Consider the following 15,325-nt stretch of genomic DNA (forward strand, 5'->3'; position numbering starts at 1 on the left):
TAGATGTTTATTTTTGTGATTGCAGAAAGCTCAACCACATACTTCTACTATATATCCCTGACTAAGCCTGAGGGGGGGTGCTGCAGGTGCGCAGCCTGCGACCCCCACTGGTGCTGGGATGGGAAGGAGGTTAGCGGGACCATCAGGCTCTCTACCTCGCTCTGTGCCTCCCCAGAAGTGCCAACATCCCCCTCTCTCTGCTTTTAGGCAGGTAAGCCAGGCAACTCTACACGCTGACTCTGTCTCAAGCGCCGGTTCCGCAGCTCCCATTGATCACTGCAGAAACAGTGCCTGGCCACGCCTCTGCCTAGGATCCAAGGGAGAAGGATGTCTCTGCTTCCGGGAGAGCCCCCTGAGGTGAGCACCACCTAGAGCCCACCTCACCCCATCCTGTGCCTCTACTCTCTGCCCCCTGCCACACCTAAACTCCTGTTGCTGCTGGGGGAGCGGGCGCAGTGACCTGAGACTGCCCCAGCAGCTGCTGGTGCGACTGGCTCAGGGACTGCCCCAGCAGCTCAGGCGGTCCCTGGGCCAGGTCTACCGTCTGCTCCAGAAGTCACGGAAAGTCACGGAATCCGTGACTTCTGTGACCTCCATGACAAACTCGCAGCCTTACTTATTGTACATTAAGGGAAACAAAAACAACAAAATAGAACAAAAGCAAAGTCTCCATGGGTTTGTCTAGATTAGGAAAAGAAGTGGAGGTAAGTTTGGGGTTAGCTGACATGTTCTGCATCTACATGAGGAAAAAGGTTGTGGTTAGGTCAGAAACGTATTTTAACTAACCCTTACTCACCTCAATCTCTTTTCCTAATCTAGACAAACCTCAGGAGAGAGCATAGTGAGTGTATGTATCCTCTGTAACAGCCTGAAGCAATTTTCAGAACAACATGTCTCCCATCTCTGCATACCAGTGGAGTTCTTAGGAATTTAAAGGTGCAGCATAAAAGACATTGCAACTTCATGGCTCCATATGAGGAGGAAAGTCAAAGTGAAGACTTGTCAGACTGCATCAGTGAGAGTGCCAGAAGCAGAGAGAAGCAGGCAAGAAGGCCTGGAAGCAGGAGTGTCTTTATATGACTTACTGTGCCATAGTAGGTACATGAAAGCATTCAGTATTAAATGTTGTTCATTTCCTGAAAAACACAGGATGAGCAGAATATAGCTAGAGAAATTAGCTTTACAAACAGTGAGAGTGCTGGGAGCAAGAGAAGGTGAGGGCTTTTGTTTGCACTTGCAGGTTCATAAGCAGACCACTGGAACTGAGGTTTAAATGATGTCTCTGTCTTTTTCTGCATAGTGATAAGAGCAGCAAAAGTTCTCATCTCATCTTCATTAGGTATATGAATGCCCTGGAGAGAGGAGGCCAGACTGTCCTGTTATAAAAAACACTGCAGCAGCCTACAGAGGATATATCAATTTTGTTTCAAGTTTCTGACTGAAACCACATAGGAAGTGTCAGACTTGTACTGCTATTTTGAGATGTGCTGCCTTTGCATAAAGACCTCAGAGTAAAAAGACTTTTGTCTGTAAGAGCTAAAGTGATGCAGACAAAATGTATAGACCTTTCATTATTTTCTTATTATCTTATCCCTCCTGAGTGAAAGCAAATTGTCTCTAGGACAATATCTAGGCCTTATTGCATGCTGAGGAGGAAATTTTCGTGGGAGTTCCTTGTTAAAATATTGGTAGCACTTTCGTGGCCATGGTAATTACAAGTCCAGAGACTTTCTTTCTTACCAGATGACAATTTCCAGGAAAACTGTGTTCATATGCAGTTCTTTTCTGGACAGCTAAAGCCATTTGAAAGCTGGAGGAAAACTGGCTTTCTGTCTCTGGCAAACTAGATACAGCATTCCCTCCCTCTCTCCCCATGTAAGTTCCAGAAGCCAACTCATTGACAATTCCCAGTCACTTATAATAGCCTGTAGTCACTGTTGATTGGCTTCTTTCTTCCCTTCCCTCTGAGCTTCCCACTGCAATGCTACAGCAGTCAGCAGGAATCTCACTGCACGTAGCTATCGCAGAATGGGTCAATGATAGTGTGTCTACACTACAATAAAAAGCTCATTGCACAGCCACAGCTAGCCCGGGTCAAGTGACTCATGTTCACAGGACTTGGGTTGTAAGGCTATAAAATTTCAGTTTTGATGTTCCGGCTCTGGATGGAGCTTTCGCGGAGTCTCAGAGCCTGAGCCCAAACATCTACATTGCAATATTATAGTCCTGCAGCCCATGGCCTGTGAAATCGAGTCTGCTGATCCAGGCCAGCTGCAATCTTTTACTGCAGAGTAGACATACCCTGAGTGTTGGGGTACATTTCGCTGGGTCTGTCCTCTTTGCTGACCATAGTCACCAGTTTGGACTGTGCAGGGACCTTACATCCCACTCCAGAATCCCTGATACAATTGGTCAGAGATTTTCTCTCTGATTTCTTTTTGCATTGACCTAATGGCCATATACTGCAGAAAACAAGAGCCAATCCCTTCCCTGATTCTGACATTGGCCCTCTAACGCCACTCCTATGAGGATAGGAAGAGAAGAGCTACGTTAAAGAGACAAAATCTTGTATTAGACTGAACTAGCTTTCCCCAGGCACATGCAGCCTCTCTCTCCTTGGAGAGTGAAACTTGCATTCTGACAAGAGGGCTTCCTCAGGTGAGAGGGGCCACTTATTCTCTCACAGGTGTCAGCAGGGCCAGCTCCAGCTCTTTTGCTGCCCCAAGCAGCAAAGAGGGGAAAAAAAGCTTCATTCTTCAACAGCAATTCGGCGGCCGGTCCTTCCCTCCGAGAGGGACTGATGGACCTGCCGTTGAATTGCTGCTGAAGACCCGGATGTGCCGCCCCTTGCCATTGGTCGCCTCCATCACCTGCTTCCTGTGCTGGTGCCTGGAGCCGGTCCTGGGTGTCAGGCTGAGAAGAGGATCTGAGAGAGGAGTGTTATATTGAGGTGTTTAGTGTTGCCACTTATCTCTTTGGGTGAACTATTATTAAAGATATAGTCAATGATAAATCATTTACAGAATTAGCAAAGCATTTATTGACCTGATAGTGAACTAACTGACTCCTTAAAATATAGTTGTATCAAATAGGAATAGGATGAACAGTTGCTCATGTTAGAGCCATCAGTATAAAAATGACTTTTATTTTGGATAAAGGAAAAACAAGAAAGAAGAAAAGGAAAGTCTGTGACAGAGTACAGTTGCTGTGTCTGTTCTGCAACAAGTTTCAGCAGCTCTGAAAACAAAGTGGCTGCTGTCTCTGCATAAAGGAAACCTTCCTCAATATTTAAAGATGCTATAGTGAAAAAAGGTATTCCAGCTTTTAGTTAAATATACTATAATTCGGGTTAATAAGAATGTTCTGATTGGCTGTTTATCTGTCCAAAAGAGTGTGGTTTATGAAATGAAAATGGTACTGCTCATTGTGAATAGCTAAGGCCTGTCTCCTTCCATTACAAATTGTTCAGCATTTTCTGCAACTGCAGGAAGTATTTGAAAATTACTGTAATCTATAACATAATAAACGCAACATACTACCTCTAGAGGCAGGGATTATGCCTGAGTTTATCTTTGTGTTCAGGAGTCAGGTTATGGCAGGAAACAATTCACATCATTTCTACATTCCTCTTGCTGCAAGTGCAGTAGGTTCTGAGCAAATGGCCCTCTTCTCACAAATACAGGGGTGTTGTTCTTCACAAGAATAGGATTTGACTGCTCTGCTGGCAAGATGTACACAGTCCCTTGGTGTGTAAAGTTGTGTGAGTGTAAACCTAAGATGGAAAGAGACATCTTAGTGCCTGCTTTGCCATTAATAGTAACCATCCTCAACAGTGGTACCCATTGTGGCATTGGTAGAAGAGCAGGGGACAGGAGTGAGTTTAGTTTCTAAAAAACAACTTGTGAATGAATCTAATGTTGCTGAAAGTGAGATGTATATAGGCAGACCACAGAGAACAAGTGATATATCAACAGAATTGTATCTAATGAAGCATTTTAGTGTTTTCCTGTCACTAACACCATATGAAACATTTTGGATTCTACTGTGCACCAGATACATACAGAGCCACAGACATTTCTGAACTCATTCTCCTCTCTGTAGGCCAGAGGGTGATGGCTTCTGCTCAGCCAAGCAAGGAGCATGATAAACCTGCCTTCTCCACTCAATAGTTGAGCAGGGACCTCCCACAACAGCAGTCCCTGCACTCTAATGAGTGGAAAGACTGCTTGGTTCTGATCTCCCCATCCCCCCGAAGAGCACAACTCAGAAAAGTGGGTTATTCCCCCTCCCTTTCCAGTTGCTTATGGAGCAGGGCAGCCCACTAGGGGGAACAATTTGTTCCATCATAGCAGAGTTCCTGCCTCATAAACACAGACAAACCCTGAGAAAGATTGTGCCATCCTGGGCAGTGCAGCTGCACACCACCTCCTACACAGGACTGTGTCATAAAAGCCACAAACTAGCACACTGTTTGCAGGAAATAAATAAGTAGGTGTAATAAGTAGTGAACAGTTTCTGCCACTGAGAGGCACTTACAAGTCACTGGAGAGAGCTGTGCCATCCTTCCACACCCAGGACTCATTGGCTGTCTTACGGGATAGTCCAATCCAGTGAGAGGTATGCGTCAGTGATTTTATGAAATCCCGCATGGGAGCTGTCAAGAGTTTTCCCCCATTTTGAACTTTAGCATCCAAAAAGTGGGGACCTGCATGATCACTTTTAAGCTCAATTACCAGCTTAAATTTGGTACGCTGCCAACAGTCAAAAATATAGTGTTTGGCACACTTCCTGTTCGCCCAAAACCTTCCCTGGGGAACCCAAGACCCAACCCCCTTGGATCTGAACACAAGGAGAAATTAGCCTTCCCCTCCCCTTTTTTTCCCCCCAGACTTTCCCCTCCCTGGGTTATCCTGAGAGGCTACACTGATCCAAACTCCTTGGATCTTAAAATAAAGAGGAATTAATCTTCCTCCCCTCCTTTTCACCCCACCAATCCCTGGTGAGTTCAGACACAATCCCCTTGGGCCTTAAAACAAGGGGAAAAAATCAATCAGGTTCTTAAAAAAGAAAGCTTTTAATTAAAGAAAGAAAAGGTAAAAATTGTCTCTGCAAAGTCAGAATGGAAAATGTTTTACAGGGTATTCAGATTCATATAGCCTAGAGGGACCTTCTCCCCCCCCACCCCCCCGCTTAGCCTGAGATTCAAAGTTACAGCAAACAGAGGTAAAAATCCTTCCAGCGAAAGACTCATTTACAAGTTAAGAAAACAAATATAAGACTAATCTGCCTTTCCTGGCTAAACTTACAATTTTGAAACATGAAAGACTGATTCAGAAAGATTGGAGAAAACCTGGGTGTATGTCTGGTCCTTCTTAGCCCCAAGAGCGAACAACGAACAAAATAAAAACAGCACAAACAAAGACTTCCCTCCACCAAGATTTGAAAGCATCTTGTCCCCCCATTGGTCCCCTGGTCAGGTGTCAGCCAGGTTCACTGAGCTTCTTAACCCTTTACTGGTAAAAAAGACATAAACCCTTAACCATCTGTTTATGACATGCCCCCCAAATCTCAGACAGTGTGGAACCACACTGGTGGTGATTTCTTCCTAGAACTTTAGAATAAACAGATTAATAAAACACATGCAGCTTTACATATACTACTAATTATGTAAACTACAAGACTTTTTACATTTTAAGGACAATTTTTAACCAGTTGCTTCTGGGAAACTTTCACCGGAGAGTGCATCAGCTACTTCGTTGCAAGCTCCTGAAATGTTCTGAATTTCAAAATCAAAATCTTGGAGAGCTAAACTCCATCGAAGCAGTTTTTTGTTGTTTACCTTGGCAGTAGGAAGCTACTTTAGTGCAGCATGGTCGGTTTGTAGCTGGAAACACCGTCCCCAAACTTAGGGACGTAGCTTTTCCAGGGCATACACAATGGCGTAGCATTCTTTTTACTGATTGACCAGTGGCTTTCCCTCTCAGACAGTTTCTTGCTGAGAAACACGACAGGATGGAAGTTTTGATCCCATCCTTCCTGCATTAAAACTGCTCCTACACCACGCTCAGATGCATCTGTGGTTACTAGGAATGGTTTGTCAAAGTCTGGGGCCCTTAGCACAGGGTCAGACATGAGTGTTGCCTTAAGCTGGGCAAAGGCCTTCTGCCACTCATAAGTCCACTTAACTGCATTTGGCTGGGTCTTTTTGATCAGGTCTGTTAGTGGGGCAGCGATTTGCCTGTAGTGTGGTACAAATTGCTTGTGATACCTGGCCAAGCCTAAGAAGGATAGGACCTGTTTCCTTGACTTTCGGACAGGCCACTTTTGGATAGCATCCACCTTGTCCTTTAGAGGATGTATTGTTCCTTGACCCACCTGGCGTCCAAGGTAAGTCACTCTATTTTGGCCTACTTGACACTTTTTAGCCTTAACAGTTAGTCCTGCCTGACTGATGTGCTCAAAGACTTTTTCCAGGTGTTCCAGGTGTTCTGCCCATTTAATTACAAAAAATGTCCACATCATCGAGGTAGGCAACTGCAGATTCTCCCAGTCCTGCTAGGAGACCATCCACCAGTCTCTGGAAGGTGGCGGGTGCATTTTGCAGCCCAAAAGGAAGCACATAAAATTCATACACCTCTGCATGGGTGATGAAGGCTGACCTTTCTTTGGCGGGTTCATCTAGTGGTACTTGCCAGTACCCTTTGGTTAAGTCTATTGTAGAGATGAACTGGGCACATCCCAATTTCTCCAATAGCTCATCGGTGCGTGGCATTCGATAGTTGTCGGGATGTGTTACAGCATTTAGCTTACGATAGTCCACACAAAAGCGTATTTCCCCATCTGGTTTGGGTACCAGAACCACTGGAGATGCCCATGCACTGATAGAGGGGCAGATTATACCCATCTGTAGCTGTTTTGGATCTCCCGTTCTATAGCAGCTTGGGCATGAGGAGACACCCGGTAGTGTGGGGTTCTAATTGGGTGAGCATTACCTGTGTCAATGGAGTGGTATGCCCTTTCAGTCCGTCCTGGGGTGGCTGAGAGCAATGGGGCGAAGCTAGTGCACAGCTTCTTGATCTGTTGCCGCTGCAGACGTTCCAAGGTTGTGGAGAGGGTCACCTCTTCCACGCCACCGTCACTCTTTCCTTCGTAGTAGACACCTTCAGGCCACTCAGCGTCATCTCCTCCCTGGACTGTAAACTGACAAACCTTGAAGTCTCTGGAATAAAAGGGCTTTAGAGAATTAACATGGTACGCTTTAGGCTTTAGGGTGGAGGTGGGAAATGCTATGAGATAGTTAACAGCTCCCAGGTGCTCTTGGACCCTGAATGGCCCTTCCCATGATGCTTCCATCTTATGGGCCTGTTGCACCTTCAAGACCATAACCTGGTCTCATACTTTGAAGGAACGCTCTCTGGTATGTTTATCATACCAGGCCTTTTGCTCTTGCTGAACATCCTTTAGGTTTTCTTTAGCAAGGACTAAAGAGTGTCGGAGGGTGCTCTGTAGGTTGCTTACAAAGTCTAGAAAGTTAGTTCCTGGAGAAGGCATAAACCCCTCCCATTGCTTCTTCATCAACTCTAATGGCCTCTTAACCTCATGGTCATACACAAGTTCAAATGGTGAAAACCCTAAACTGGGATGTGGTACAGCCCTGTAGGTAAAAAGCAACTGCTGCAACACTAGGTCCCAATCACTGGAGTGTTCATTGACGAATTTATGTATCATGGCCCCCAAAGTTCCATTAAACTTCTCCACCAGGCCATTGGTTTGATTGTGGTAAGGGGTGGCAACCAAGTGATTCACCCCATGAGCTTCCCACAGATCTTTCATGGTCCCTGCCAGGAAATTAGTTCCTGAATCTGTAAGGATGTCAGATGGCCAACCTACCCTGGCAAAAATGTCTGTTAAGGCCTGGCACACAGTTTTAGCCCTGGTGTTGCTTAGAGCTACTGCTTCCGGCCATCGAGTAGCAAAGTCCACGAAAGTCAGTATGTACTGCTTTCCTCTGGGTGTCTTATTTGGGAAAGGACCCAGAATATCCACAGCTGCTCGCTGAAATGGGACCTCAATTATGAGGAGAGTCTGGAGAGGGGCTTTGACCTGGTCTTGGGGCTTTCCCACTCTTTGGCACACCTCACAAAACTGGACATAAGTAGCAATGTCCTTGCCCATCCCGTCCCAGTGGAAGGACTTCTCCAACCTGTCTTTGGCTCTGTTCACCCCAGAATGGCTACTGCGATGATCATGGGCTAAGCTTAAGAGCTTTTCCCGGTACTTAGTTGGAACCACCAACTGTTTTTGAGGATGCCAGTCTTCCCGGTGTCCACCAGAAAGAGTCTCCTTATATAAAAGTCCTTGTTCTACAACAAACCGGGATCGGTTAGAAGAGCTGAGAGGCGGTGGGGTGCCCCGTGCCGCTGCCCAAGCTTTCTGAAGGCTGTCATCTACTTCCTGCTCAGTCTGGAACTCTTCCCTAGAGGCTGGAGACACCAGTTCCTCCTTAGACTGTGGATTTGGGCTTGGTCCCTCTGGAAGCGATGTAGGTGATGGGGTTGTTTCCGTTGCTGGTGAACTGCTCCCCGCTGGTGTACTAGGCGATATTTCAGGCTCTGGTCGAGCCTCTTGGGTAGAGTTGTCTGCTGCTTCTGCCAGTTCAGGTCCACTGGTGCCCTCTGGCGTTGGAGTGGTAGATGTGTTTGCAAGTGCTGGTGTCAGTGCTGGCAATGGTTCTGGTGCTGTTTGCTTTTCCAGTTCTGGTTCTGGGACTGGATGCACTGTGGCTGTTGCTGTCGTTGGCAGGGGATCCGGGTCCACTACCTCTGACTGGGTCTCTGGTAACACAGACGGGGCCCTTGTGGACGGCTCAGGAACAGGGATGGGTCTGGAAGCTTGCCTGGCTTGGCTGCATGTAACCATTCTCACCCTCTTGGCCCGCTTCACCTGGTTGGCCAAGTCTTCCCCCAGTAGCGTGGGGATGGGATAATTGTCATAGACTGCAAAACTCCACATTTCTGACCAGCCTTTGTACTGGACAGGCAGTTCAGCTGTAGGCAAGTTTACAGATTTTGACATGAATGGGTAAATTGTCACTTGGGCCTCTGGGTTGATGAATTTGGGGTCCACTAAGGATTGGTGGATAGCTGACACTTGTGCCTTCGTGTCTCTCCACGCGATAACCTTCTTTCCGCCCACTCTCAAAGTTTCCCTTCGCTCCAAGGGTATTTGAGAGGCATCTGGGCCTGGGGATCTTTGGTGTGATGGTGGTGTAATGAACTGCACTCAGTTGGGGTTCTTGAGGGAGTTGGCCTTTATATGTCCCAGTTCATTACAGGTAAAGCACCGCCCAGCTGACCGGTCACTTGGCCAAGGTGGGTTGCTGAAGACTGATGAGGTGGGACAATAGGGTGTCTGGGGCTTTCCTTGGGTTGTAGGTGGGGTCTTGGGTTGCCTCCGGTGATAGGGTTTATTTTTGGTTTGCCCCCAGTGATATTCGCTCCTCTTGCTAGTAGCTTTTTTCCTTTCTGCCACTTCCACCTATCTGGCTCCAATCTCCCCCGCCTTGGTTACAGTTTTGGGCTTCCCATCTAGGATGTACCTTTCTATTTCCTCAGTAACACCCACTAAGAACTGTTCCATTTGCATTAGGAGGGACAGCTCGTCCAGAGATTTAACATTTGCTCCTGATATCCAGGCATTCCAATTCTTTCCAGTGTGGTAGGCGTGTTAGGTAAATGACACAACTGGTTTCCACCTTAGGGCTCGGAACCGCTGACGGGCATGCTCAGGTGGGCTTGGTTTGAAAAAGTTCGTAATCGTTCATGTGTTCCTTAGGCAGTTCAGCCGCCACCTCTGCTAAGGGTCCACTGAGCTGTGGCCTCAGCTCTATCATGTACTGGTTTGTAGAGATGTTGTACCCATGGCAGGTCCTTTCAAAATTTTCTAAGAAGGCCTCAGTGTTATCATTTGCCTTATAGGTGGGGAATTTTCTGGGATGGGAAACAGTACCTGGAGAAGGGTTGTTAGGGTTGGCTGGAACATCTGACTTAGCCTTTGCTAATTCCAGGGCCTGCTGGTGGGCCTCCCTTTGGATCTCCAGCTCTTTTTCTTTCATCCTTATAGCTCTTCTGTGGGCAGCCTCTTTGACTTTCTTCTGTGTCCAGCTTAACCATTTGCTGTTTAACTGCTTTCCTGGCATTCATTTTTCTGCTTTCTTGTGCTGCCCGCACCCCTCTGCAGCTCAGGCTGCTTGGTTAACAGAGATTTTCTAACTAGCTATACCTAAGAGCTGGAAAGAAAGAAAACAATTCACTTGTAAATGCCTTTTGCTGGCTGTCTGCTGGCTCACAGCTTGAAGCCTCCTCTTACAAAGACCCTTGTTAAAAAAACTTAACACCTCTGCCCTCAGGCTGCTTTCCAAGCAGCTAGAAAGGAGGGAAAAAATCCTACTGGCTTTTGGGTCCCAGAAATCCCGACGCTGCTCATCATGTCATAGGTTTTTTCCCCACTTTGTACTTTAGCGTCCAAAAAGTTGGGATCTGCAAGATCACTTTTAAGCTTAATTACCAGCTTAAATTTGGTACGCTGCCAACAGCCAAAAATATAGTGTTTGGCACACTTCCTGTTCACCCAAAACCTTCCCTGGGGAATCCAAGACCCAAACCCCTTGGATCTGAACACAAGGAGAAATTAGCCTTCCCTCGCTCTTTTTCCCCCCAGACTTTCCCCTCCCTGGGTTAACCTGAGAAGCTACACTGATCCAAACTCCTTGGATCTTAAAATAAAGAGGAATTAACCTTCCCCCCCGCTCCTTTCCCCCCACCAATCCCTGGTGAGTTCAGACCCAATCCCCTTGGATCTTAAAACAAGGGGAAAAAAATCAATCAGATTCTTAAAAAAGAAAGCTTTTAATTAAAGAAAGAAAAGGCAAAAATTATCTCTGCAAAGTCAGGATGGAAAATATTTTACAGGATATTCAGATTCATATAGCCTAGAGGGACGTCCCCCCGCCTTAGTCTGAGATTCAAAGTTACAGCAAAGAGGTAAAAATCCTTCCAGCAGAAGACACATTTACAAGTTAAGAAAATAAACATAAGACTAATCTGCCTTCCCTGGCTATTACTTACTATTTTGAAACATGAGAGACTGATTCAGAAAGATTGGAGAAAACCTGGGTGTACGTCTGGTCCCTCTTAGCCCCAAGAGCGAACAATGAACAAAAAAAAACAGCACAAACAAAGACTTCCCTCCACCAAAATTTGAAAGTATCTTGTTCCTCCATTGGTTTTCTGGTCAGGTGTCAGCCAGGTTCACTGAACTTCTTAACCTTTTACAGGTAAAAGAGACATTGACCCTTAACCATCTGTTTATGACAGGAGCAAAACCCAATCATTTAAATCCAATGTACCCTCTTCTGCCATTCTATCAATGTAGGGACAGAGATGTATTTGGAGAGCCCATGTGCTGACCTGCCTGGAGTCTTCAGTGCTTTCACTTGAAAGGTACAATGTTTCTTTCTCCAGGCTAATTTTCCCAGACATTGTATAGAAACCACAAAACAAGGAGAACCAGCTGACATCATTCATTTAGAAATTTTAATGGATTTTGACAAGGTCCCTCACAAGAGTTAAAAAACTAAGTCGTCTTAGGGTGAGAAGTACTGTGTTGTTGTGAACCAAAAACTGGCTAGGAGGCAAAGAGTGGTTTCAATGGTCAATTTCCATCCTGCCCAAAGGTTAACAGTCATAAGAAAGGCCTTACTGGATCAGACCTATAGTCCATCTAGCCCAGTATTGTGCCTCTGACACTGCCCAATGCCAGATGCTTCAGAGGGAATGAACAGAACAGGGTAATTATCGAGTGATCCACCCATGTCATCCAGTCCCAGCTTCTGGCAAACAGAGGTTTTGGGACACCCAGAGTATGGGTTGCATCTCTGATCATATCACTGCCTATTAATTTCATTAGGTGACCCTGGTTCTTGTGTTATGTGAAGGGTTAAATAACACTTTCTTATTCACTTTCTCCACACCAGTCATGATTTCATAGACCTCTATCAGATCCCCCCTTAGTAATCTCTTTTCCAAACTTTTTAATCTCTCTCATATGAAACCTATTCTCTATACCTCTAATCATTTTTGTTGATCTTTCTTTCTGTACTTTTTTCAATTCTAATATATATATATCTTAAATGGGGTGACCAGAAGTGCATGCAATATTCAAGGTGTAAACATTCATCAGACACTGGAATTACAGACCAGCCAGATTAACTTCTGTACCCAGAAAGATAATGGAGCAAATAATTAAGCAATCTATTTGCAAACAACTAGAAAATAATAAGGTGATAAGTAACACTCAGCATGGATTTGTCAAGAACAAATCATGTCAAACCAACCTGATAGCTTTCTTTGACAGAGTAACAAGCCTTGTAGATAGTGGGGAAGCAGTAGACATGATATATCTTGACTTTAGTAAAGCTTTTGATACTGTCTCACATAAGCTTCTCATAACCTAACTAGGGAAATGCAATCTAGATGGAGCTACTATAAGGTGGGTACAAAACCGGTTGGAAAACCATTCCCAGAGAGGAGTTATCAGTGGTTCACAGTCATGCTGGAAGGGTATAATGAGTGGAGTCCTGCAGGGATCAGTTCTGGGTCCAGTTCTCTTCAATATCTTCATAAATGATTTAGATAATGGCATAGAGAGTACACTTATAAGGTTTAGCACTGGAATATATTGCCTAGGGAGGTTGTGAAATCTCCATCACTGGAGATTTTAAAGAGCAGGTTAGACAAACACCTGTCAGGGATGGTCTAGATAATAGTTAGTCCTGCCATGAGTGTAGGGGACTGGACTAGATGACCTCTCAATGTCCCTTCCAGTCCTATGATTCTATGATTTCCAGCTCAGACATATAAAGAACATCAATTTGATGTGAATAAAATATTTTACATTCTTTTTATTAATTAGTTTTATTACAGTAGCATCTAGAGGTCCTAACTGGATTGGGACCCCACTGTGCAAGACACTGTATAAACACAGCGTGAGAAACAACCTCTGTTACAATCTAAATAGCCAAGCCAGAGAAAAGGTGGGATAATAGCAGTATTGTTATTCACCTTTTACAGATGGGGAAATGAGGCATGGAAATGTAAGGCCCAGGTCAACTGACTCAGGCTTGTGGGGCTAGCACTGCAGGGCTAAAAATAGACTTGGATTGGAGCCCAAACTCAAAGACCTTCCCAGAGATAAGGCTGCAGCCTGAGCCAAATATCTGCACAGCAATTAAACAGCAAAATAGCCTGAGTCCCACAAACCCAATGCCACTGGCACTTGTTTAATTACAGTATAGATATACCTGAAATTAACTGTATCAGCTCATGAAAGGTGTCATTATAGATGACTCAATGAAAACCTTTGCTCAATGTGCAGCTGTGGATACAGAAGCCAGTTAGGATGCACAAGAAAGTCGGTGGTGTGCAATATGGAGAATTTTCTGATGCCTATACACAAATCAGTGGTGTAGCTTCATTTGGATACTGTGAGCACTACTATGGGGGTTAAGAGAAGAGGGCAAGAATGATGAAGGCCATAGAAAAAATCTCATATCAAGAGTGATTGGAAAGACTGTGACTGCTTACTTTGGAAAGGAGATGAATAAGAGAGGACATGATAAAAATGAATGAAATAATGACACAGGGTGACTGAGGTGATATCTTTTATTGGACCAACTTATATTGGTGACAGAGACAGAGCTCTGTGTGGTGAAGAGCTCTGTGTTGCTCAGATGCTTGTCTTTCTCATCAACAGAAGTTGGACCAATAAAAGATATTACCTTGTCTTTCTAATATCCTGGGACTGACGTGTCTACAATTACACTGCACATGAAATAATGAATGGCCTACAGAAGATAGATGAAAACTTCTATTGTCTCTGTTTCATAACACAAGAACAAGGGGACATTCAATGAAATTAAAAACTGGCAAACTCAGAACTGCTAAAAGGAAATACTTTTCCAAATATTGTGTAATTAGATTGTGGAACTCATTGCCACAAGAAGTCAGAGGCCAAGAACATAGGAAGATTGGGAGATGATATTTATATGGATATCAAGGATTTCCAGAGTTATAATATGTTTTACAGAAGTAAGTCAGCTAAGTTTCAGTGTCTCTCACAGATCATTTCACTAACTCCCCCAAATACTTAGACTGGCCCTTTGCACAGTGGTGTGATCATGATGGACAGGAATCGGTTACATTTGAGGACACAGTTGTGGCAAAACATTGTTTTGCAGCCCCACCAAAAATATCTAGGTTGATTCTGGGAATTGAAGGGAAAGAAATCACCAGTTCTTCCTTGTTTTCTATTTTAAGGATTTTGGAGCCCAAAGAAGTACAATAATCTATACTCTCTGGCCAAATTTTCCATTTAATATAAAAGTGGTAACAGGACTGTCCATGCTACTTCCAGTTCTCTGTGCAAGGGATGCATTTAAATCCTTGAAAAGAAAACATATTTAAAGATGCATCTTATTTCTGGGTTGATGTGTGCGTTTGCAACTGAAGATGGTTTCTTGTCATGTATTCATAGAATATCAGGGTTGGAAGGGACTTCAGGAGGTCAACTAGTCCAACCCCCTGCTCAAAGCAGGATCAATCCCCAACAAATTCATCCCAGCCAGGGCTTCGTCAAGCCTGACCTTAAAAACCTCTAAGGAAGGAGATTCCACCACCTCCCTGGCTAACCCATTCCAGTGCTTCACCACTCTCCGAATGAAATAGCGTTTCCTAATATCCAACCTATCCCTCCCCCACCGCAACTTGAGACCATTACTAAAAATTAAAAAAAAAATTTTTTTTATAATATCCAACCTAACCCTCCTCCACTGAAACTTGAGACCATTACTCCTTGACTTGTCCATATGTCCCAGTGACCTTTGTCAGATAGCATTCAACCTGCTCACGTGTTCTTCTTAAAATAATTATTTTTCCCGCCCAGACATTATTGCAACCAGTACAACCTTCCCACAAGGCTCAGTCAATATTTTTATTTTTATTTAGTAGTATTCAGCTCTGTTATTATCATCATTTGATGTATTGATAATTAGATGTAATTTATGGTTCATTTTGTAATCAACAAATATGAAGCTCTCTTCACAAAGTGGTTAACTGATCCCAAAAACTATGTATTTCCAGTTTCTTGACAGGAGAGGTTAGTCAGTTGCTCCTGGATGAAGTTTCCTGATGGATGATAGCACAATGAATTATACCTTTTAAAATGAAATTGCAGTTTGACAAATCCATTTTTCTGTGCAGTTGAAGTC

The 15,325-nt window shown here is 44.5% G+C and overlaps 1 protein-coding gene across 1 annotated transcript; it reads right to left on the reverse strand.

Annotated features, from left to right (window-relative positions):
- Positions 1-4,532: 4,532 nt before the first annotated feature.
- On the reverse strand, positions 4,533-14,516 carry LOC127043007 (C-type lectin domain family 1 member B-like). The gene is given in 2 exon segments (XM_050936668.1): positions 4,533-4,654; positions 14,411-14,516. Coding segments are annotated over 2 exon segments (228 nt in total).
- Positions 14,517-15,325: the final 809 nt, after the last annotated feature.

Source organism: Gopherus flavomarginatus, chromosome 1 (assembly GCF_025201925.1).
Source record: "Gopherus flavomarginatus isolate rGopFla2 chromosome 1, rGopFla2.mat.asm, whole genome shotgun sequence".
NCBI lineage: Eukaryota > Metazoa > Chordata > Testudines > Testudinidae > Gopherus > Gopherus flavomarginatus.